This window comes from Canis lupus, chromosome 16 (assembly GCF_011100685.1).
Source record: "Canis lupus familiaris isolate Mischka breed German Shepherd chromosome 16, alternate assembly UU_Cfam_GSD_1.0, whole genome shotgun sequence".
Lineage (NCBI taxonomy): Eukaryota > Metazoa > Chordata > Mammalia > Carnivora > Canidae > Canis > Canis lupus.
This window is the reverse complement of record NC_049237.1, coordinates 21,278,288-21,301,413: the sequence shown is the minus strand read 5'-3', so window position 1 is coordinate 21,301,413 and position 23,126 is coordinate 21,278,288. Positions and strand designations below refer to the sequence as shown.

General features: G+C 51.9%; 1 protein-coding gene across 1 annotated transcript in view; it reads left to right on the top strand.

Moving 5' to 3' along the window:
* PTPRN2 (protein tyrosine phosphatase receptor type N2) overlaps positions 1-23,126 on the top strand; it is a 727,688-nt gene that overhangs the window by 65,389 nt on the left and 639,173 nt on the right. The window contains exon 2 of the mRNA XM_038559842.1: positions 1,596-1,646. Within this exon, the coding sequence (XP_038415770.1) occupies positions 1,596-1,646 (51 nt within the window). The remainder of the gene's footprint in view (positions 1-1,595; positions 1,647-23,126) is intronic.

Below are 23,126 nucleotides of genomic sequence, written 5' to 3'. Positions count from 1 at the left end.
CCCCGGGCAGCTGAGGGGTGTCTCCAGGGCCCACAGCAGCTGGGCTCTGCTGCTGGTGACACTGAGCCTGGCCGAGCCCTGGGCCCTCGCAGGAACAACACTGGACGCAGCCTTGCTAGTGCCCGGGCGACAAGCTGGCTGTCGGGCAGGTCCCGGCTGCTTTCCCTCCGGGCCTCCTGGGCCTGGCTCGGGTCGCAGGTGAGACAGGAGTGGGAGTGAGCAGCTCTGGGACAGAGCTGTGCGGATGTGGCTGCGGTGGACGGCTCAGGGTGGCTCACGGATAAGCAGGGGTGGACATGCGCTCCAGCCACCCCGAGGCGTGGGAGGGTCTGTGTTCCAGGGAAGCCGTCCTGGCTCGGGGTTGCGGTCCTGGGTGGCCCGCCGAGGAGCGGCTCCTGGGACGTCTCCTGGGGGACACGGAACCATCAGCTCTTGCTCTACAGTGGCTGTGATGGCAGATGACCTCGTGACCTCATGGTAACCTGTCCCCTGACTCCATGCCTCTGGTTCCGGAGCCACATGTGCTTTTGGGCCTTGCCAGCCCTTCCTTGTTTCAGAGAAAGCTTCCGACTCTAGGGGTTTTAGAGCAGGTGAGTAGTAGGAACTTCATGGTGATGCGAGGGATGGATTCCTCCAGTGGAGATGCCCCTACCTGCCATTCCTTCCTGTGCATCCGGCTCCGGGCACCTGCTGTGGGCCGACCCGGGTGCACAGAGGAAATGGCAGAGGATCGAAGGACGCGGTTATGTGGTTCCTCTTGTCGGGAACCTCCTGGCCGGCAGAGGAGGGTCGGCCCTATGTGGACAGTCACCGCAATGTGCAGGGCCGGTGGCCAGTGCTCGTGTGCTGGTCGGGTTGGGAGAGTCCACGGCCTGGGTGCGCTGAGTGGACAGTCAGAGTTCGTTAGGAGGCGCCGCGGGATGCAGGTGCTTGTTGGGAATACACTCTCCGCGTTGCTAGAGACCTAACGTGCTCAGAACACATCCCGGCTTTGTCAGCGGGGGTGTGTGGCCAGAGCACCCGGCAGCCTCCGGATGGGGGGCATCCGAGTCTCGGCCTCCCCCTCCCCTGGGTCTCCATTGCACCCTTCCTGTCCGGCTCGCCCTGTTTGACATCTGCCTTCTCGGACCCTCTGTGGTGGGTACAGGCATTTGGGGTCACACTCCCCATTCCTGACTGTTTCTGGAAAATGAGAGGCCCCTCCCCACCTCCTCCTTGCGTTCCTGGCAGTACCTGGGGCCGTCTGTCCACGTGGGGCCTCATCCTGGGCATTAGGCTCAGTGCTGGATGGGATGACCCAGCGCTGTTGACAGGGCTCCGTGGGGCCGAGGATGTGTCTGCATGGACGCTCTGTCCCCCAGCCCCGCTCCCTCTGCTGCTCCCCTGGCGGAGATAGGAGGTTTGTGAGTGTGTCCTGACGGAGAGGCCAGGCCGCGGACACGTGTGTGTCCTCTCATGGACTCGGAGCAGGTTCCCGAGTTCAGCTTTATCTCACAAGAGCCAAACCCAAAGGGCCATTGGGTGGACGCATGGGAGTCTGCGGCTGGGACGGCCAGGGCAGCGGCACTTACCCCTCTCTCGCTTGTCCTCCCCAGGCTGCTTGTTCCAAGATGACCTCTGCTCATCGTCTGAGACCTGTGTGAACGGTAAGTGTGTGGGGCAGGTGTGTATCCACCCTGCGGGCCTGGGCGGGCTGGCCACGTGGGGCAGACATTCGGGGTGGGTTCCTTTCCCCAGCACTCCTAGGGTTGTGCGGCCGAGACCTCTCTGGCGTGGTGGATGCGCGCCACATCGTTTGCAGGCGGGGGGGCGGGGGGGTGTCAGTGTCACGTCTGCGAGCCCCCAGGACTTCCTGCGAGTTGCCCACAGTAGGTGGGGGTCTGGGGCCCTGCCCGCCCGCAGCCCCTTGTGTGCCTCTGGCAGAAGCCACGTGTCCTCTACACCCCTGGTTCCTTCCCTCACAGGCACAGACAGATGTGCTCGGGGTTCTGGGTTTGCAGGGCTGGTGTCCCCCCAGCAGCAGGGTCGGGGGCAGCCCCAGGGCTTCCTGCTGCAGTGGCCTGGCCTCTCCAGGCAGCCCTGGCATCCTGTTTGCTGGCTGCAGGTCTGGGCGCCGCCAGTCCGTGGCGGCCCTCACCTGTTGGGGGAGGACTGAGTCCGGCACCTGCTCGGAGTTTTGCCTGGCACTGCGGTTCCTGGACCACACGGGTGTGCAGCGGCCTTGGGTTTGTGGGAGGAATGAGTGTGACGGGTGTGGCCGCTCCACTCCTGCTGTGCTGGTCTCTCAGGTCATTTGTGGGCGTGTTGGGCTCCCTGCTGTGTCCTGGCACAGGTGCCGCTCACTCCCCCAGGCGTGTGTGCAAACGAGGCCGTAGGTGGGGCCCGGTTCACAGGGGCCCGGTCCCTGGAGGCTATGCACGAGCCACAGGTGCTGTTCACTGTCTGGCTGCTGGGGGCCTGGCGTGGGGCAGCCCTGAGGGTCCAAATGCCAGTACCTGCTGCCGTGAGTGTCCCAGGAGAGGATGGGCCTGTGCACCTGGGGTTTTGGGGCTGCCGACGCTCCTGCTTTGTCCTTGGGACGAATGGCTACAGCTCTGCACGGTGCTGTTCTGTGTGGTTTGGGGGAGGGTTTAGGGAAAGAATTCTGTGCAGATCATGGTGCCGGTGACCCGGGCAGGGGGGTGGGGGGAGACAGTGCGGTCAAACCTCCCTGATGGTGGACGCAGGGGGTCCTGCTGGCTGGGTGCCTGCGACCCTTCCCCGTGGTCGGGCCTCCCCCTCAGCATTCCACCCCCACCCTGGGGGTGGCTTGTGAGTTCACCTCATGCTGCTTTTATTTGGAGATGGCTTTTAAGAAATCTTGTTTTTAAAAATCTGCCACCTGCCCTCGGTGAAATTCGATTATGAAGGAAGCAGATGGGTGTGTGTTTAAGTTGGAGACGTAAGTGGCCCCAGCATAGTTAGAACTACAGTTCTTTTCCCATCCCTTGTTCTCGACAAGAGCTGGCCTCAGGTCATGACACTGTGGGGGTTTCCTTCCCTGCTTCCTTCCCTGCATGGAAGCATGTTGATGTCATGCAGGATGATGGCTGTGACTCCTGGGGTAGATGGCGTCTGCTGTCTTTCTCTACAGTTCGGGTCTGGGAGGCAGCAGGGCAGGCGTCATCTGGTCTTAAGCTGTGTCTGAGTAGCTAAGAGGGAGTGAGAGGAGGACGAGGCGGCCACTGCATCGTCCAGGCCGCTGGCTGCAGGGCAGACAGGTGTGACCTCACAGCTCTGGGGGCATGGGCGGGCCACCCTGTGGAGTCCAGAATGTTCTGTGGCAGACACAGCTTCCCTCTCTTCCTCTTCACTCCTCTCCTTTCCTTGGAAACAGAGATAGGTAAGCCTGTTAGCCTCAGAGATGCTCTCCAGTGTCCCCCAGACTTTCTGAATCACAAGTCAAAAGGTTTCATGGGATAAGATACTTTCTAAAGAAAGACAAAAGATGAACATACTTACACCTCCCAGGACGGTTACTGTCAAAACCTAAAATAGAAACAGGAAGGACTGTGGGTGAGGCTGTGGGGAAATCTGACCCCTTGTCCCCTCGAGCACCATTGGTGGGAGTGTAAGGCTGCGCCCCTGCCAGCAAGGGGTGTGGACGGTCCAGCAAAGTCTGACGTAGGGTCACCATGCGATGCCCTAGAGGGTGGCAGGCAAGGACTCATGTAGTCATGTGCATACCCGGTGTCACAGTGGCAGCGAGCACGGCAGCCAGGAGAGGGGCAGCACCAGTGTTCAACGCAGTAAACACAGGGCCATGTGCACACCGTGGGTTCGTGTCAGCTTCGAAGGGGAGGGATTTCCAACACCTGCTCTGACATGGATGCACCTTGAGGAGCTCAGGGATATAAACTAGCCTCGAATGGTGCGTGCTCAGGGGCACCTGGGGGCTTGGCTGGTGGAGGGTCTGCCTCTTGGTTTTGGCTCAGGTCCTGATCTCAGGGTCATGGGATCGAGCCCCGCGTTGGGCTCCCTGCTCATCGGGGCATCTGCTGGAGATGCTCCTCCTCTACCCCCCTCCCATGCTCACTCTCTCTCTCAAATAAAAAATTCTTAAAAAATAGCGGGGGTGGGGGCAGATGCTCTGTGATTGCATGTCAGCGAGGTCCCTGGAGCTGTCCGATCCATTGAGGCAGGTGGGCAGCAGGGGCCTGGTTGGTGGGGATGCAGTTTGTGTCTGACAGGGACAGCATTTGAGTTTGGGGAGATAGAAGGTTCTGGAGATGGCAGAGGTGATGGTTGTACAACCATGAGAATGTGCTCAGTGCTGCTGAACTTAGACATGGATTCAATGCTGCAGTTTAGGTTACGGATGTTATGTTATCTAATGTCACAATTAAAAAAGAAAAAAGATAACCAGACTGGGAGAACCATTATTGGTAGACCAGAGAGTCTCATTCTTGCGAAGAACTCCCACTCCTTATGAGAAAAAGGCAGAGCCCTGAATAAGAAATTGGGGCAAAGATGCAAATGGTGATTTGCGGAAGAGGAAATGAAAATGGTCCATGTGTTCAATGGGAATGTTTACCCTGAAGATGGTTTAGGGAAATTTAAACATAAACCACACTCAGCAGATTGGCAGATTAAAAAGATAAGTGACGCATCCAGTGCTGGTGAGAACGCGGGGAAGTAGGCACACATCCCCCTGGAGTATGAGGTGGTCACAGTCTCTGCTGTATAATCTGGTGATGTCCATTAAGTGACAAATATAATAATATCATAGCATAATATATTATGATAATACAATACAAAATAATATAATAATATCATATAATAATATAGTAATAATATAATATAATTCAGTTTGTTTTGGGGGAGTCACATAAATAAAAGCAAAGCTGTGTGCCCGTATTTGTGGTAGCAAACCCTGTGACACCTGTGAGTCCACTGATAGGGGAGAGGTCTGAATTATGGACGGGCTGCAGCTTGGGAAATTATGTAGATACTTAAAAATGATTTAAATATCTGTTTGCTAACCAGGAAAATGTCTTAAAAGCAATTGTCAGAGCAGCAGTCATGATACGATCCTGTTCCTAGGAAAGCCTGTGTCCATGCCCCTCGGTGGATGAACAGAAGGGAGCTTTGCTGGCCAGGGTGCCGCCAAGCGCTCAGCCCCACAGGGCATCAGGTGCAGGCTTGGAGCTGGGCCGAGTCCAGAGAGAGGGTGGCCGGGGTCGGTCCACAGCCTCATTCCTGCAACGGCGCTTCCCGGGGCATGGAAGCTGGCCCCTGAGGGCACAGGCTGAGCCCCGACATGTGAAGGGGCCTCCTTCCCGGGACTCCTTCGTTTTTCCTCCTCCTTCTGTGTCCTTTGTTTCCTTCCAAAACTTTCTTGGGCTGTGAAGGAGGACGACCAAATAAATGTATTTGTTGAAAGTGCTCACAACACTTTTTTTCATTTTCGTGTTTAGTGATCATGAACTGGGCCTGTCAGCAGAGGTGCTGATCTCCTGGGTGCCCCACAGGCTCCTCTGGTTTATGGCTCTGGAAAAAATAGGATAATAGGAAGCTTTAATTTGACACCAGGAACAATGACAAGTATAGTCAGCTTGGAGAGATTAGGTAGTAGCAGGAGAACCTACGCCCCGACCCTGGAGAGGCTGGGAAAGCCTTTGGGATCCAGACACCCCTGAGGCCCTGGTCCCTGTGGGATCTGGACACCCCGAGGCCCTGGTCCCTGTCCTGTGGGGTGTGGACACCCTAAGGCCCTGGTCCCTGTGGGATCTGGACACCCCGAGGCCCTGGTCCCTGTCCTGTGGGGTGTGGACACCCTAAGGCCCTGGTCCCTGTGGGTTCTGGACACCCCGAGGCCCTGGTCCCAGTCCCGCGGGGTCTGGTCACCCTGAGGCCCTGGTCCCTGTCCTGTGGGGTCTGAACACCCCAAGGCTCTGATCCCAGTCCTGTGGGGTCTAGACACCCCAAGGCCCTGGTCCCTCTCCTGTGGAGTGTGGACACCCTGAGGCCCTGGTCCCTGTCTTTTGGGGTGTGGACATCCCAGGCCCTGGTCCCTGTCCTGTGGGGTCTGTTCACCCCGATGCCCCTAGCCAAGGAGGTTCTTGGGTACAGCTGGCTCTGTGGGAAGGGCTCTGCTCACCGGGAACCCAAGCTTGGTGCTCAGATCTGACTCCTCTGGGTCATTTCAGGGAGCCGAGCAGCGGGTTTTATAGAATGGATTTTAAACATCAGCTTTGTGGGAACCATTTCACTTGTGTTTTGGAAGGAGGTAGTCTGTCTTGACTGTTTAGGTCATAAGGCCACACTGTGGAGCTACTGGCTGTCCTGACTGCGCTCCTAGATGCCAAGGACATAGACTTGATAATGTTTTTGTCTAGATAGACAAAAATTCTGGATAAAGGTGTTGGGGAAGGGCAGCCCCGGTGGCGCAGTGGTTTAGTGCCGCCTGCAGCCTAGGGCGTGATCCTGGAGACCCTGGATCGAGTCCGATGTCAGGCTCTCTGCATGGTACCTGCTTCTCCCTCTGCCTGTGTCTCTGCCTCTCTCTCTCTCTCTCTGTCTCTATGAATAAATAAATAAAATTAAAAAAAATAAAGGTGTTGGGGAACCCAGCAACATCTGTGAAGATCATTTTAACGGCAAGATGTAGAGGCCAGATCCTCAGGGTTTGACCTTCACTTGCTTTTCTTGGGCAATTCCTGAGCATGGTTTTGGGGGTTACCAGGTGAGCTTTGTATGGCAGCCCGTTATTCAAGGCTAGGGGACGTCTGCCGAGAAGTCTCCTGGCCTTGCAGAAGTGATAACTCGTGGCCATTCAGTTTTAATTTTATCCAGTTGCTCAACAAGTCCGTTCTCCCTGGAGGCCCCTGGGCATGCCGTGGTTGCCATGGTTGGCATGGTGGGCATGGTCACTATGGTCACTGTGGTCCCTGTGGTCGAGGATGCGAGTGAGACTCGTCCTGAGACCCCAGAAATGAGGAAAAAGTTTAGGGTCTGAATATTCTAAATCCTTCCCTTGGGGGCAGCCTGAGGGCTCTCAGTGATCCCTGAGGCCCTTGGACCCACTGAGGGGCCGGTATTTCCTTGGCATTTTCCTGAGTCTCAGGGGGGGAAGCTGCACTAAAGGGCTGTGTGCCCAGGGTGGCTGCTTGACCTGCGTTGGATTTTCTTAAGTGTCCTGGGGGCTCCTCTGCCTGCGGAGGAGAAAGAATTTCTTTCAGGAAGCACGACTCTCCGCCATGTGCCTGCTCCTCCACGATGATCTGCCCCCATGGAAATGAGAGCAGGGAGGAGGTTGACCCGACCATGGGGCTGGGGGACTGCCTCTGGACATGAGCAGGGGGTGCAGGCACCACAGCTGCCCCCCAGGGGCTTCCTCTCACCAGGCCCCAGAGGGAGGGCTCTGTCCTTGCAATGACCTGCTGACCTGTGGGAAACCCCACATGGGCCTAAGTCCCCAAGGCCTTGCGTGTGACTAGGCCGCAGCCAGCTGAGCAGAAAGCGGGCAGGCAGGGGCTTTGTTGCCGGCTCAGCACCTCTTGATGCTTCTGGATCCCTCCAGCAGACAATGTGGACGTGCCCGTCTGCCCGCACCAGCTGATGGGCTCACCCTGTGCCTGGGCCCCTCCTGGACGCACGTCCTCCTCCTCCTTTCGGCTTCGTTAGTCACCTGCTCTCACTTCTCATCCTTTGATGGAGATGTGCTCACGTCAGAAGCTTTGAAAAAATGGAAAGTAGCAGGAAAGCAGAAGGCATTTCCGTCGACAGTGTCTGCTTGTGGTTTAGCGGCACTGCCTGCGGCCTTTACCCCATGCTGCAGGTGCGGGTCCTGGGTTGTCAGTCACCCTTCCATCTCCAGCATTTTCTGAAGCTGTGCACAGCCATCTGCAAACCTGCTTTGTACTCTGTGCTTGTGCTGGGAGCCCCCGAGTATAACATAGCCTTAAAAAACATTTGCATCTTTTCTAATGTTTAAAATATGTTCACATATCAAAGCAGAAGAGAGCTTTGTGCTTGACGTTTTCTTTAGTATTTTGGCTGTTTTCCAATGAGATATTCTTACGAATCAGATCAGTGCATCGTGGGCTGTGGGGCTTTGAGGGGGGGAATCAATGATTATACCTTCAGAATCTGTTTTTAGGACATAGCATCTGTGTTTGCTTGTCTCCCATTTAGGGTTATTGGCCATGGACCCAAGTCCACTAAAAAAGAATTCAGAAACCTGCCTTCATAGTAGTTAGGTCACCGGTACGGCTTCGTGTAAACGCATTTCTAGAACCTTCTCTACGTGGACATGAGGGTGGCACTTCTGGAGCTCTGACAGCTCTTCTCCAATGGCCAGAATTACCTGAGTTTGCTCTGTGACTTGTGTGTCCTGTTTGTTTCCTCCTTGGCCTTGGGTCCCCTGGTGCACAGGTCCCGCGGTTCCTGCCAGCTCTTCTCGGCAGTGGCGTCTGTGTCTCACCTGTCTCGCCCTCCTGTCTGCTCCTCGGGGCCCGAGACCCACCCGTGGGGTGAGGTCAGACTCCAGAGGCCAGCCTGGGTGTTTGAGGTCACAGCCAGGTGGCTCCAACATCAGGGGTGCGTGGCAGCAACCGCCCTGTATGTGGCTCTGTCTCCGTTGCCCGCATGCCGTCCGGTTCCCGTGTGCCGTCACCCTTGCTGTCCGTTCGTGCTCTGACTTGCCTGCCTTCCACTGCTCAGCACCAACACTATGGCTTGTCCTGCTCACGGCACTTGGCACTTTAACGTCCCTTCCAGACTGAAGATTTCCGAGAAGCCCTGGAGTGCTGCCATCCTGCTGCTCATTGCTGTGTGCATGTGGGCACACTCACGGCTCTGCTGACCCTGTGCCTTGAAGTGCAGGGGGCGGTGATGGGCAAGGGCACGACCCTGTGTCAGCCTAGCTCATGTCTGCGGGAACATGCCCAACTGCTCTTGCCTGCTGTTTCCTCCTCACCCTGCCCTCATTCTCCAACTCAGGCACCTGCCTGTTCCTGTCACTGGGCCTCCTTCTGTCCAGGCCACAGTTGGGGCACAAGGAAGTTGTGAGCTCACTCTCCCTGCTCTCGGGGTAGCCGATGCTGGTTGGGGCTTGGAACTGACTGCTCTGCTCAGAGGGCATTTCTGTGACTTCCTTGGGGACCCTGCTTGGGGCCAGACGATAAGACTGCATGAGTGTGGGCCTGATGACGGCTCTCGGGGGAGCCGCAGGGAGGGGGACGCCTGAGGAGGGTCGTGCAGGTGGTGGCTCCCATGTGCAGTGCAGGGGCAGCCCTCCCATGTCCTGCTCCGGTGTTGGGTCTTTCTTGCGTGTTGGTTGAGCCCCAAGGGTGGAAGCGGAAGGTGGGAGAGTAGGGCTCCTGCGCAGCTCATGTTTCTTCCCGGACGGTTTCCATTTGGTGGGTGACCCAACGGTGAGTCTTTGTTCAGGATGGGGTCTGTGCCGCTGCCACTGCCGCTGTCACATCTGCCCGCTTTCTGTGGTCGAGCTGCTGCGAACCTGCGATCTGTGGGGTTCAGAGCCAGGCAGCGACACTAACTGTCCTCTCTCTCTGATGCATTTTTAGGGGTTGGGTGTGGGACAGTGGGGCCCTTTCCTGCAGCTCCTCCAGCCAGAGCTGTTAAATCTATTTAGATTTCAAGCAATGTGTAGAAAGGACATATTACGGAGATTTCAAAGATTTTTGTTTGTTTTATTTTACTTTAATAGAGAATTTGGCACACTTAAAAAAACCCAACAATTCAGATACTTATGTTTGTCGGTTTGAAGCTGAATAGCTGTTTGGAGAGTAGGAAATTAGAACCCAGTGTTGGAGGAGCCACCACACACATATTATCCATAAAATGCAATGCAAAATTATCTCTCAAACTACATGGTGATTGTTTCCAGAACTTTCTCACATGCCTCAGTTTTCCGGAGACATGCCCGCCACGAGGAAGCACCTTTGGGGACCTGAGAAGGATGTCACATTGTGAAGTGAACTTAAAGAGAAAACTTATTAATTTCTAATTAATGTGTTGTTTTCTAGCTGACACATGCCATGGACTGAATGTTACCATGGTGGCACCAGGACTCTCCTCTGTCAGGAAGTCCTCCTGGTTGACCTAGAATCCCCTCCTCCTCTCTGAGAAGGCAGCACATGCCCCAGGTGATTGATTACCCAGTGCTCATGTGCTCCTGAGGTTGGGGAGTGTCTGTACTCTGGGGGCCAGGAAGCCACCTGACTGCAGGCACCAGCGGTGTTGGCAGATCGAAGGAGGTTGTAGAGATCAAGGAAGGGACAGGAAGGCGTAGTCCTGTGCTCAGTCACAGTGTATAGGTTCTCACAATGTATACTTGCATCTGTTACACAGATTTTTAAAATAAAAGGTTTTATTTATCCCCTGGACCACCCCCAGAGGGATCCATCCATCTCTCCTGCTCTCCTGGGGAACCCCCTCACCAAGCCCAACTCTGTTGATGTGAAAAATGAAATGAAATATATTGGTGAAAAATAAAAAGGAAATAAATCCTTAAAATAATAATAATAATAATAATAATAATAAATAATAATAATAATAATAATAATATTTTGTTTTCCTAATGGTAACCTATAAAATCTGGAAATAAAGACTAAAGGACACAAAAAAACTACCCCAAAGATAACACCATAGCTCATTCTAGTTCTTCCTTTTGAGCATGATGTTTTTGTTGTTCTGAAATGTTCAATATGGGGACGCCTGGGGTGACTCAGTGGTTGAGCATCTGCCTTCAGCTCAGGGCATGACCCCGGGGTCCTTGGATCGAGTCCTGCTCCCTGCAGAGCCTGCTTCTCCCTCTGCCTGTGTCTCTGCCTCTCTCTCTGTGTCTCTCATGAATAAATAAATAACATCTTTTTTAAAAAATGAAATGTTCAATATGTATGTTCAACGTGCTCCAATCACGTATGTGAGTGCCTGGTGTGCACCGCCTGGTGGGAGAAGGAGAGCATCGTTATTAGTGGAGCCACTTTGGAATTATTTTGATAACAGAAGATGGAAGCAAGTCTCGTTTATAAAAAGAGAAAGTGTTAATCACTGGGGTCCTTCCCCTGCTTTTAGGTTTATCACATGTTGCTTCAAAAATAAATTATGCCAATAGTGTATGGACATATTCTCCTGGAAAATGAACGCTTTGGAAATACATCGACCCCAGGGGAAAGATCTTCCTCCGTATCCCTTCCCTCGGCCAGCCATCACCCCACCTGCAGGCAGTGGTGGTTACCAATGGCCGCGTGCCCCACCTGGCTGACGTCCATGCCCCTTAACATGGAATGTGCCAGGCGCTTGCTCATGATAAGGGTCCAGCAAGTGCAACTCACTGGTCTTGCCCCCTGGACTGTGCTCAGTGAATTTATTGCCCAAACAACACGTACCACCCAGGGGCTGTTCCGTGGGCAGGGTCATGCCCCCTCGTCCTCACGGGAGGGCTGTGGGACGTGGGCTGATACCACCCTGCGTGACCAGGAGGCTTGTGGTGCTCCTAAATGCCAATTAATCAAACCTAAAAGGAATGGAAATTAATTACTGAGTTAAACAGTGTGAAGCAAAATTTCATCTGGCTTATTAGCAGGAAGAGAAATGCAGTTTTGAGCCTCTGCATTAATCACTTGAGTTAAGCTGGATTCAGCTCCATTTGTGCACCTGTGCACAGCTATAGTGTTTCCCACCTGTGCACAGCCTTGGACGTGCGTGTTCCCACCTGTGCACACTCACACGCAGCATCACAAATACGGCCCTGGTTAGTCCTACTGGGTATGTCTGTGTAACTAAAATAACCAGTAGTGGGGAAATAATGTGGGCGCGTATCGTTCCAAATAAGCAGTAATAGCGGGTTTGGGGCTGGGTGTGTACCTGCAGCTCAGCCTCCTGCCCCAAGGCTGGGTGTTGAGGACGTGGGCTCTGGTGGATTGTGTTTCTGCACATCACGGTTCTGAGGACTGGGGCCCCAGACACCTTCCTGTCACACTGCCTGCTGACCCTCACGGAGACGTGTCTGCATCTTGCAGCTTGAGGCGGTTAACCAGGACCCAAGATGGGCCCACAGGGTCGCGTGGACTTTGCCGTCACCATTGCAGTGGCTCCTTGGCCCGTCCCCAACGTGCCATGGGGCCTGCCACAGCTCCTTGTCGCTCTTGTCCTTAGCTACTGGGAGGCCCCCAGGATGCTGCCCACGCACACCATATAGCTTACATGTACCACCTGCTGGCCGTGGCCTCCTTCGTCATTGCCTGGACCCTTCTCAGGATGCTTCCTTCAGCTGAGAGGCCGGTGTCATCCAGAGCCCGGCACCTGCTTTCCTAGCTGCTCACATGTCATCCTGCCATGGAGTTCCTCCCGCTTCCCCTGGGAGGCCCCCCCCCACAGAGGCGGTGGGGCATAGGGGGGCTGCCCAGGGCCCGCTGGTTGCTGACCTCGAGGACTGTGGATATGCACATTTCTAGGACATTTCTGAAATACTCTTTTTCCCTTGTGTCCCCAGTTTCTAGGGTGATATACTAGCTCATTGAATTACCTCCCCAGTCTCCACTTGTGAGGTTGGGGTAGGACAGTCAGCTGTCTGGCAGAGGAGGCCCGTGTGCATGTTTTCCGGGGCACATCCAAACCCAGAGCCACTGAGGGTGTTTCTCCAGGGGGAGTTCTTGGGAAGTGCCGGTTACACTTGTGTTTCCTGCAGCATCCACAACCCGTAGCCTTCACGCTGTCGCTCCAGAAGCTTCATCAGCGTTCTGATGGGTGAGCAGATGCCACATAGGGAGTCTCCAGGTACACCAGGCCCCCTCTGTCTGGTTCAGAGTTTGGGTGATGCATGGTCAGCTGTGCATGGGCGACACGGCCGAGGTCCATGAGGACTGTGACCACCCCCCACACTTGCACTGCCTGCCTTTCTGGCCCGAGTCTGTGCTCTGAGGTCACTTTAGTGTTACGGGTTCTAAGGATGCTACCAGCACAGAAGGAAGGAGATGCTCTGCTGTGAAGGAGCACGGTGCCTCAGGGGACAGACCAAGCAGATTTAACTAAATCAGAGCCAAGAATTGTGAATAGTCAGGTTTATATTGCAGTCGTTTCTGCTTTGCAGGTTTTTTCTTTTCCTTTCAAATGCTTAAAACAGTTTGTTTTTGTGATACTTGCAGCCAACCTGATGTTTATTTTATTTTATTTTTATACAAAAGGATTTATTAAAAAAAAAAGGATTTATTAAAAAACCAGTAAGACACTACTACATCATGACGCTGTCACACTGGGCTTTTAACACAAGACTTGCTCTACAATACTGGGGGGAGGGGCGTAACACACAAATTGATTCGGAAGCATAGCAATTAAGAAATAAAACAATGTAAAATTAACATCAGAAGCAATAGCTCATTCTTGTCCACAATGTCACCGTCACCATGAGGGCCGGATGGCTTGGGCTCTCTTGAAGCCAAGACGGTGGTTCCATCAGGTCACTTAGGGCCACACTGGATCTTCCGAGTGGGTGGCTGTGCTCCCCACAGCAGCCTGAGTCTGTGGTCTGTGTGGCTGTCAGTGCTCAGAGCGGGGAGCTTGGCTTCCTTTCCTCCCCCACCCCAGAGTCTGGTTGCCATGGAGATCAGAACACCCTCCAGAATGGGGGGGCTTAGTGTCCTGCCTTTTCCCACATTTTCCCAGGGCGCAGTGGCACCTATCCGTCTCTGACACGGTGTGTGCATTCATGTCCGACCACAGGCCCCATCTGCTCTCCTGAGGGCCGGCCCACTTGTAGGCCGTTCCAGGAGTGGGGTCATGCGGGCCAGCTGGGGGGACACCCACATGGATGCAGCCAGTCCCAGCGCAACGTATGGACAGAGAACAGACACGGGTTGTGGCAGGAATGGTTTTAGAGTTTTAACGTATCTTCAAGGCTGTTCCTCCTCCCTTACTAGGATGCTGAGAATAGAATTGTAGTATTTAGAGGAATCTGCTAAAGGCTGATTTATTTATTTTTTATTATTTTTATTTTTTTATTTTTATTTATTTTTTAAATTTATTTTTTTGATGTTCAATTTGCCAACATATAGAATAAGACGCAGTGCTCATCCCATCAAGCGCCCCCCTCAGTGCCCATCACCCAGTCACCCCCACCCCCTGCCCACCTCCCTTTCTACCACTTCTAGTTCATTTCCCAGAGTTAGGAGTCTCTCATCTTCTGTCTCCCTTTCTGATATTTCCCACTCATTTTTTCTCCTTTCCCCTTTATTCCCTTTCACTATTTTTTATATTCCTCAAATGAATGAGACCATATAATGTTTGTCCTTCTCTGATTGACTTACTTCACTCAGCATAATACCCTCCAGTTCCATCCACGTCGAAGCAAATGGTGGGTATTTGTCATTTCTAATGGCTGAGGAATATTCCATTGTATACGTAGACCACATCTTCTTTATCCATTCATCTTTTGATAGACACCGAGGCCATATTGTGGACATTGCTGCTATAAACATTGGGGTGCAGTTGTCCCGGCGTGTCATTGCATCTGTATCTTTGAGGTAAATCCCCCACAGTGCAATTGCTGGGTCGTAGGGCAGGTCTATTTTTAACTCTTTGAGGAACCTCCACAGTTTTCCAGAGTGGCTGCACCAGTTCACATTCCCACCAACAATGCAAGAGGGTTCCCGTTTCTCTACATCCTCTCCAACATTTGTTGTTTCCTGTAAAGGCTGATTTAAATTTGATTCAGTTTTGCTGGAGGTGTTGGGGGGAGACATGAAATTGGCATTAGGGATCAGAAGCTGTTGGGGGGCTCAGGGGGCTCAGTGGGTTGAGTATCTGATTCCTGATTTCAGCTCAAGTCATGACCATAGGGTTGTGAGATCGAGGCCCAGGTCAGGCTCTGTGCTCAGCAGTGAGTCTGCTTGAGAGTCTCCCTCTCCCTCTGCCCCTATGCCTGCCTCTGTGCTCTCACTCTCTCTCGCCCTCTCTCTCTCTCTCTCATGCTCTCTCGCTCAAATAAATAAATCTTAAAGAAAAAAAAGTTGTTGATATTTTCAGATACAACCAAGAAGCTGGATGAATGATGAAATCAGTGGTTGTGCCACTTTGAGAAGCCCCAAAATTCTTTATCCTTAGAGCAAAATTTTACACTGAACTTTGGGTCTAAAGATTATACTTTAAAAAAAAAACCTTAATTTTTGGTGAACGGGAGACTGTTAGCCCTGTTCCAGTGGTCAAGGTAGTGGTGTGTTGGTAAATGTCCAGCAGCCAGCATCGAGGGGGCAAGGAGGCTGATTTCCAGCCAACATGATGCCACTACAGGTGCTTTGAGAGGACATGTGACATTCAGCATGTGGGGCCCTGGATGACCCTTGGCATCTTGGGGCATTGATCTGGAGGAGTTTGGAAGCAGTTTCCACAGAGGCTGGGCTCCCAGTGGAGCACCAGGTAAGGGGCAGGCAGCCATAGGTCTCTGTTCACGCTGACGCAGGTGTTCCTCACTGCTGCTCAGCTCAGGAGATCAAGCTTGGCTTGGGACCTGCCGCACTTTCAGGGTGCGAGTTTGTGAGCTGTTCCTCCTGGATTATCATCCCACTGGTCTCTTGTGTTGCTGAAGCATCACTAAGCAATAATAATAGTGTGTTTGCATGGGTTATACGTTCCTGAGTGTTTTCACATCTGTTGTTAGATTTCAGCAACATCACTGAGCAATTTTTTTTTCTCCCTGAGGCATTTTTGTTCTCATTTAACAGATGACAAACTTGGTCCCTTGGATGTTAAATGTGGAGATGCAGGGACAGAATCCCATTAGAACCCACAGTTGACCCAGCCCATGGTTCTTCTGACTGAATCATGTACCTTAACGATTCACGTTCTAGGTTCACCATGAAGATCCACATTCTAGGTTCACAGCGAAGATCCACATTCTAGGTTCATGGCAAATATCCATGTTCTAGGGTCACGGGGAAGATCCATGTTCTAGATTCACCTCAAAGACCCACCTTTTAGGTTCGTGGCAGAGATCCACGTTCTAGGCTCACCATGAAGATCCACATTCTAGGTTCTCTTTGAAGATCCATGTTCTAGGTTCACAGCAAAGATTCACATTCTAGGTTCTCTGCAAAGATCCATGTTTTAGGTTTGCTGCGAAGATCCATGTTCTACGTTCTCTGTGAAGATCTATGTTCTATGTTCCCTGTGAAGATGAATGTTCTAGTTTCTCCACAAAGGTCCACACTAACCATTATTTGCCTCTTGTGAACTCTTTTTGAAGCCAACAGAAGAGGAAACAGTCATGTGTGGGTTAGATGAGTGTTGAAGTGTGAATAACCGCATGCCCAACAACCTCTGCAGGAACCTCCTAACTCTTGCTGCCTCTGCAGGCTGCCTTATAACTGAATATCTCTGTTTGCCTGAAAATGAATTTCAGGGGCACCTGGGTGGCTCCACGGGTGGTGTCTGCCTTTGGCTCAGGTCTTGATACTGGGGTCTTGGGATCAGTCACACATTAGGCTCCCTGCAGGGAGCCTGCTTCTCCCTCTGCCTGTGTTTCTGCCTCTTTCTGTGTCTCTCATGAATAAATAAATAAAATCTTAAAAAAAAGAAAATATATTTTATTGAGAGTGAGTCAGGAGTCTCCCTGGACAAGTTCTGTGGCCAGGCTTCCCACCAGCTTGGGGAGGTTCTTGGTTATTTTTACATTTAGAAATAAAAGTAAACAAAGGTCTTCCCTCTATTCATTTGGCTTGAAATCCATATGGTTTGTGTGGTTTTAAACTTGTTTTCAGAACTGGAAGAAATCTCAGAGACTGGAAAGTGGGTAAAGGTGCACGTGTGAGGCAGGTTCACACTGCTGGCGGAGCCGGAGGCTTGGTGGTAGGTGCGATGGGAGCCAGGGGGCTAGTCCGGTAGGCCTCCTGCACATGCCGGGAGAAGGCCCTCCGCTCTGCGGGCCCTCAGCATCTTCCATGGTGGAGAAGAGCTGTTCCTTGGCTTTCCTCTGACCTCAAGTCCTGTGCAGTAGTATGACGGGGACAACTTACTTTCCTGTTTGTGCCTCCATTTTGGGGAACAGACAAAGCTCTCATATTTTTGCTGAAAATAAGACTGATCATCTGAAAGAAGAGGAGCGAGTGAGGAGGGAAACCCTACGGCCTGAGGGCTCTCAGCATCAGCAGCTGATGTGGATGGCCCTGCGGGCTCCTCTGTCCATGCAGAGCCCAGGTCAGCTCCAGGCAGAGTGTTGGGTGTCTGAGCAATGTGACGTGGTGAAGAGACTGCAGCTAGTACAAGACGATGGACGCGTTCAGGTAGTGATCACCTGGTGCCCTGGCTCAGGCGAGCGCTGGCCTTATCAGGATCGAGGATGGCCTTCAGGTTCCTCCCAACAGGGATGAATGGAGCGGGAGATGGTGATGCTCTGGTCACCGGGTAGGTCCTGTGGCCAGTGGTCTACCCTGGAGTCCCTGAGGGTGGGGTGCCGCTTATCTGGGAAGGAGAAGACTTTCCCCCCAGCCCCCCACCCATGTCTTCTCTGCTTTCCCACCAGGAGGCATCCCAGCTCATCCCTCGTGTCCTCCGTGGCATGCACTCAAGGTGTGTCCTGCCGGGGGTGGTGGGGGTGGTGCGACTGGTGTCATCCTTTCCCTCCCACAGTCTCTGGGCATCTGTTTGCTCCTGAACACTAGTCTGGGGGAGTGGGCTGTGTTCAGGGCGTTCCCAGGGTTTGGCAGCTGTAAGAAGACTGCTGGGAGTGCCTTTGTGTGGGCCTTTGGGGACCCACTGACCTCGTGAGCTGGAAAGTTTCCTTCATTCAGGTTAGTTGAGAGTCTCGAAGGATGCAGAAATGTAAGAAATAAAAGTAAATACGTAAAAAGTAGATGGTCCCATGAGCCACTAGAACCACACCTCGTTGTCTTTCAAGTCGTCTCTCCTGCTGTTCAGTCTTAGTGTTCCGGCAAAACAGAGCAAATTATCCTTGTTTTTCCAGTTGTTGAAACAAAACATTATAACCATATTTGACGATAATCTGTGTCCAAATAAAACTCTCCCACTTCGACTTTATTACTTTCCAACAAGTCAGATCCCATTGTGATGGTCGGGAAACTCTCCATTCCTTATGGATTCCTTTGGCTAGGTCTCTGCCTCACCTGCTGTGTGGCATGAACAAATGTTCTTCGGCTACTCCGATGACCTGGGTAAGAATTTACTTTTCTTGTTTGTTTCAAGGAACAGAAATTCACTTAAGCGTTAATAAGACCACTGTGGGTGACGGGGGAGCGGCACAGGGCTAGTTGCCATGTCACAGGTGCTTGAGTCATCGGCTTTGTCTGTTAATCTGATTGGCTCAGGTCGGTCTTCAGACTCCAGCCACTGAGTCACGTGTCTCCTGGTCCAGTTGGGTCAAAGTCGAGGGGCTCTTGAGCTGCTCACACCCCCTTTTCCAGCAGGGCTTGTAGGCTTCTCTCTACCAACCTTCTGAAAGTGTATCAGCAGTTCATATTTTGTTTCTTCATTGTCTGAAAAGAAACACAAAGCAACTAGAATCAAGCTTCATACCTTTTTGAGTCTGTTTATTGTGAATTCACATTTTCACTTTCTTAACCTGAAAGCACATGCATATGTGTACCGTCATGCACACTGTGGTCACCATCTCTGGTGCACACATATTGGCCTGGAGGTCAAGAACGTGGGGCCAGTCTGGGATACCAGCCTTCTTCTTGAGCTTCTCTATTCATGTCACTTCCCCATGAAGATGCTGGATTTCTCACCTGTAAAGTGAGGAACTTGGCTACATCGGAGGTTATCAACCTCGGTTGCCCATTAGAAACACCTGGAAGCGGGATCCCTGGGTGGCGCAGCGGTTTAGCGCCTGCCTTTGGCCCAGGGCACGATCCTGGAGACCCGGGATCGAATCCCACATCAGGCTCCCGGTGCATGGAGCCTGCTTCTCCCTCTGCCTGTGTCTCTGCCTCTCTCTCCTCTCTCTCTCTCTCTCTCTGTGACTATCATAAAAAAAAATAAAATTAAAAACTTAATTAAAAAAAAAAAAAAAAAGAAACACCTGGAAGCTTTTCAGTAACACTGGTGCTCGGACATGGCCTGGCAGACTTGAATCAGAGTCTCTGAGGAGTGGGGCCTGGGCATCCACTTGCTGTCTTTTCTTCCCTTCTTCTTTTTTTAAGCTCCCTGAAGTGAGCTCCAGTGTGTAGTTAAGTGGAGAAGCACTGAGCTGCGTGATCTTTAAAAAACCTTCTGGCCCTAAAAATTCCATGTTCTCTGCACTAAAATGCCAGCTGTGCTTTGTGCGATGAAGCCAAAGGCATGGGGGAAATTCAGTCTCCTCATTATTCCTTCTGTGGTTTGTTAGCAAGAACAGCACCAGCATAAACGATCTTTCTCTGTGGACACACAAATCAATGCAGATGACTAACTTGTCATTTAACAAATTGCAGATGACAGTGTAAAATCGTCTTAGGTAAATAACCCGAGTCTAATTGAGTGATGGCTTTCTGGTTTTCATTTTTAAGGATATTAGTATAAGACACAGGAAGACTATGAAAAAACTAGCAGTTGTTACTGATACCTGCATGGTGTTTCACAATTTATAGGAGATTTCGTATGCTTTATTTCACTGGAGGCACAAAATTCCAGTTGTATCTTAGATTGGCTGCTTGTCAGCCTGTTACTCTGTCAGCTGGAAGCAGGACAGAGTAGTGGGGAAGCAGGCAGGTGAGCAGTTGGCCACAACATAATACAACATAACAAGACCTACAAGGTCTTTAGCGGTAGAATTAACCAAGTTATGGAGGCCGGTGACTTAACATATATCATGTAAAGTGAGGAGATAAGCTCTGTGTTTGCTTTATGGGATCCTTTTGATTACAACATAGATGTGTCATGCTATGGGAAGACTCCTGGGCAACAAGGGAGAAGATCTGGGTTCCAGGCCTGAAACTGTATTTCTAGGCTGAGCAGCTGAGCACACACGACCAGGGCCTCCCTGTGCCATAGGCTCAGGAGGTTGGAGGTGCTGCCCAAGTCTAGCATATGCCTGGCATGTAGCCGGCTCTTAATGAGCATGTCCTGGAGGCTGTTGGACACATACTCAGGTAGTGTCTGGGGCAGTGGACTCGGTAATGAGCATGGGCCATGGGGGTCCAGCAAGACCAAGAACTGAGTCTCCTAGGGACTCAGAACTACTGCCTCCTTCTAAGCCCCAGTTTGCTAGTGAGGATGATAATATCTTCCTTGTACAAAGGTGAAATGGGGTATTGCCAGTAAAATGTTGAGTATCTAGTGGCAAGTACTGGACACTCAGTGAGTGTGGGTAAAACTGTTATGACAATAAATGTCCACAGTGAACATCTGTCTATGGACGGAGAAGCAGCACACAATGGGTGTGTATGTGAAGTTGGGTTAGGGAAGCTCTGTGAAGGGGAGGGCAGGAGCGACATCAATGAGAATCAAGACAGACTCAGGGAAGGGGAGGAAATTGTGAAGGCTGTAGAGACACCACTGTGTCTCTTCACAGCAGTTTTTTGAGGTGGGCGCTCATAGTATCTTTCCATGATAGGCGAGGAGGCCCAGGGTAGTTTAGGAACTGCCCATGATCACACCACTAATTAGTGCTGGAATCAGGATTTGTACTTGTCTGTAATCTGGGCTATTCTACAGCCTAAGAGACTCTTAGAACTTCAACTTCCTTATGTCCAAAATGGGGATAATACTCTTTATCTGAAGGTTAAGTGATAAAGAGCATAAATGGTTTCGCATAAAACCTGGCACACTGGTGATTTTTAATAAATGGCACAATAACTCTGATGATGATGGTGATAATGATGATGGTTACGATGGTGGTGCTGATGGTGATGATGATAAGAATGGTGATGGAGATGTTGGTGATGGGGGTGGATGATGGTGATAGTGGTGATGATGATGGTCACGATAGTGCTGATGGTGGATGATGATAAGGATGGTGATGGAGATGTTAGTGCTGGTGGTGATGGTGGTGATTGGGGTGGGTGATGGTGACAGTGGTGATGACAATTTGATGGTCATAGTGGTGATGATGGTGATGCTATTGATGCTGATGATGGCAGTGGTGACGATGGTGATGACAAGTGGGATTAAGAAACTGGGAGAAAGTGGAGGTAGGAGATGATGGGTTCACCTGGACTCTTGGACTTCCAGTTATTTAATTCTTTATTGAAGGGTGTGGTCTGATAGTGCCTGCTGGGAGGGAATTGGAGATCTTGTGACAGGATCTGGTTGAGAGCATTGGCTGCCGTGAGTGAAGGTCTGCACCACTTTTGAGAGGTGATCGATAAGTTCACCCAAGCACCTTCAGGAAAGTCTAACAATTTGTTTAATGTTTGGAGAAATATGGGGAGGGTTGTGATTTAGGCATGGTGGAAGGTGGTCCAGCTTAGGGGCTCTGCTGTGTGGACACAGAAAGGAGAGTAGCTGGGGCGCCTGGGTGGCTCAGTCTGCTGAGCGTCTGCCTTTGACTCAGGTCATGATCTTAGGGTCCTGGGATCAAGCCCCATGTTAGTCTCCCTACACAGTGGGAGTCTGCTCTCCCTCTCCTTCTGTGTGCTCCTGTGTTCTCTTTCTCTCTCTTGAATAAATAGATGATAGATAGATAGATAGATAGATAGATAGATAGATAGATAGATGATAGATAGATAGAAAGGAAAGTAGGGAAGGGTGTGAGTGAGTCAAGTGGGGGAAGCACAGACGGTCCATGCATCTGGGGAGGAATGCACATTGGAGAGGCCATGGCTGTTCTACCAAGTTGGGGAAGATTTTCACCCAGATGCTTGGTACCTCAGTTAGCTAGAAGTCTAATATGCGACTAATGAGAGAATTAGTTGTTTTTCGTGCAAGTCCTAGATACACTACTACTTTTCAGACTCAGTAACTCAGATTGGAGTAATTTATCCTAATGAAATGTTTTAAAATACAGGGTTGAAAACTAATGTGTAAGGATGTTTAACAACTTTCCTTATAATGTAGAAAAACTAAAACCACTCGTGTGACCAGTACCAGCTGAGATGAGTTGCAGGAGAGCTGCCGGCAGCCTGCAGAGCTGGTTGTGAGGGCTCCGCATGGCCCAGGGAGCATTCGCGATGGAGTGCGATGTCTGATAGGGGAGGCAAGGGGCGGCCTGCAGTTTGGTGAGCTCAGCTATGTCTAAAAATGAGTAATTATACAGAGAAGAACATTAAAAGAAAACGTGTCTATAATGATTTTTTTGTTCATGCTTCTCTGCATACTCCAATTTTATGCCGTAAGATTTTATTGCTCATATAATGAGAAAAAAAAGTCATCAAAAACTGGGAATTTGGCAACTTGGCAACTTGTGCTTTTTTACAAGGGGATCTCTTAACCTTAGGTGAAACCGCATGGCCTTTGGGGACACTCGTCCTTGTAGGAAGTACTGTGGTTTCTTGGCAGCGCGTCGGGGGGATGAGGAAGCTGGTGCTCCCTGTGTGCAAGGAGGTTCCTCCCCACAGCCTCTGCGGAGAGTGGGGGTCTTTCTGTCCGCCTTCCCCTTCCCTGCCCCCCTGCTCGGGGCCCGCCCCCCGCCCCCAGGCCTGCCGTTCTGAGATAGCCTGCCCCTCAGGCGCTGTGTCTCTCACCAGCCTGCAGGGTGGAGGGTGGAGTTCGGTGGGCAGCTGGGAGGGGTGTCTGACGTCCTGGGGACCCACCAGGGCCAGCGCCTCTAGCTGCACAGCTCCTGTTTGTCCTGAAGAACTTTTGTGTGCAGGTGGCTGGATGTGGAGAATGTCTGGACTCCTGGCAAGAGCAAGAACACGGATGTCTCCTGGGGTGGGTGCCTGGCTGGTCAGGGAATGCCCCAGGCGCCTGGGGCTTGGTCCCCTTGTTGCTGTGAGGGGTTCTGTGAGGGGAGGTGGAGGGGGAGCCGGGGCCCCAAGGGACATCCTGTGGTAACGGGGGGGCACCCGCAGGCAGTGGGGTCCTGGGGACCCTGGCTGCAGGGCTTCTGTGCGACCTTTGTGCACAGAGAGAAGGCCTGAGCACTGCTGGTCTCGGCAGGATGGCGTGGACCCGGCAGGCGTGGTGTCCTAGGGCCACAGGGACTCCAGGTTGCGTCCTCTGTGCTGCCGTGTCTGTGGGCACCTCCGGAG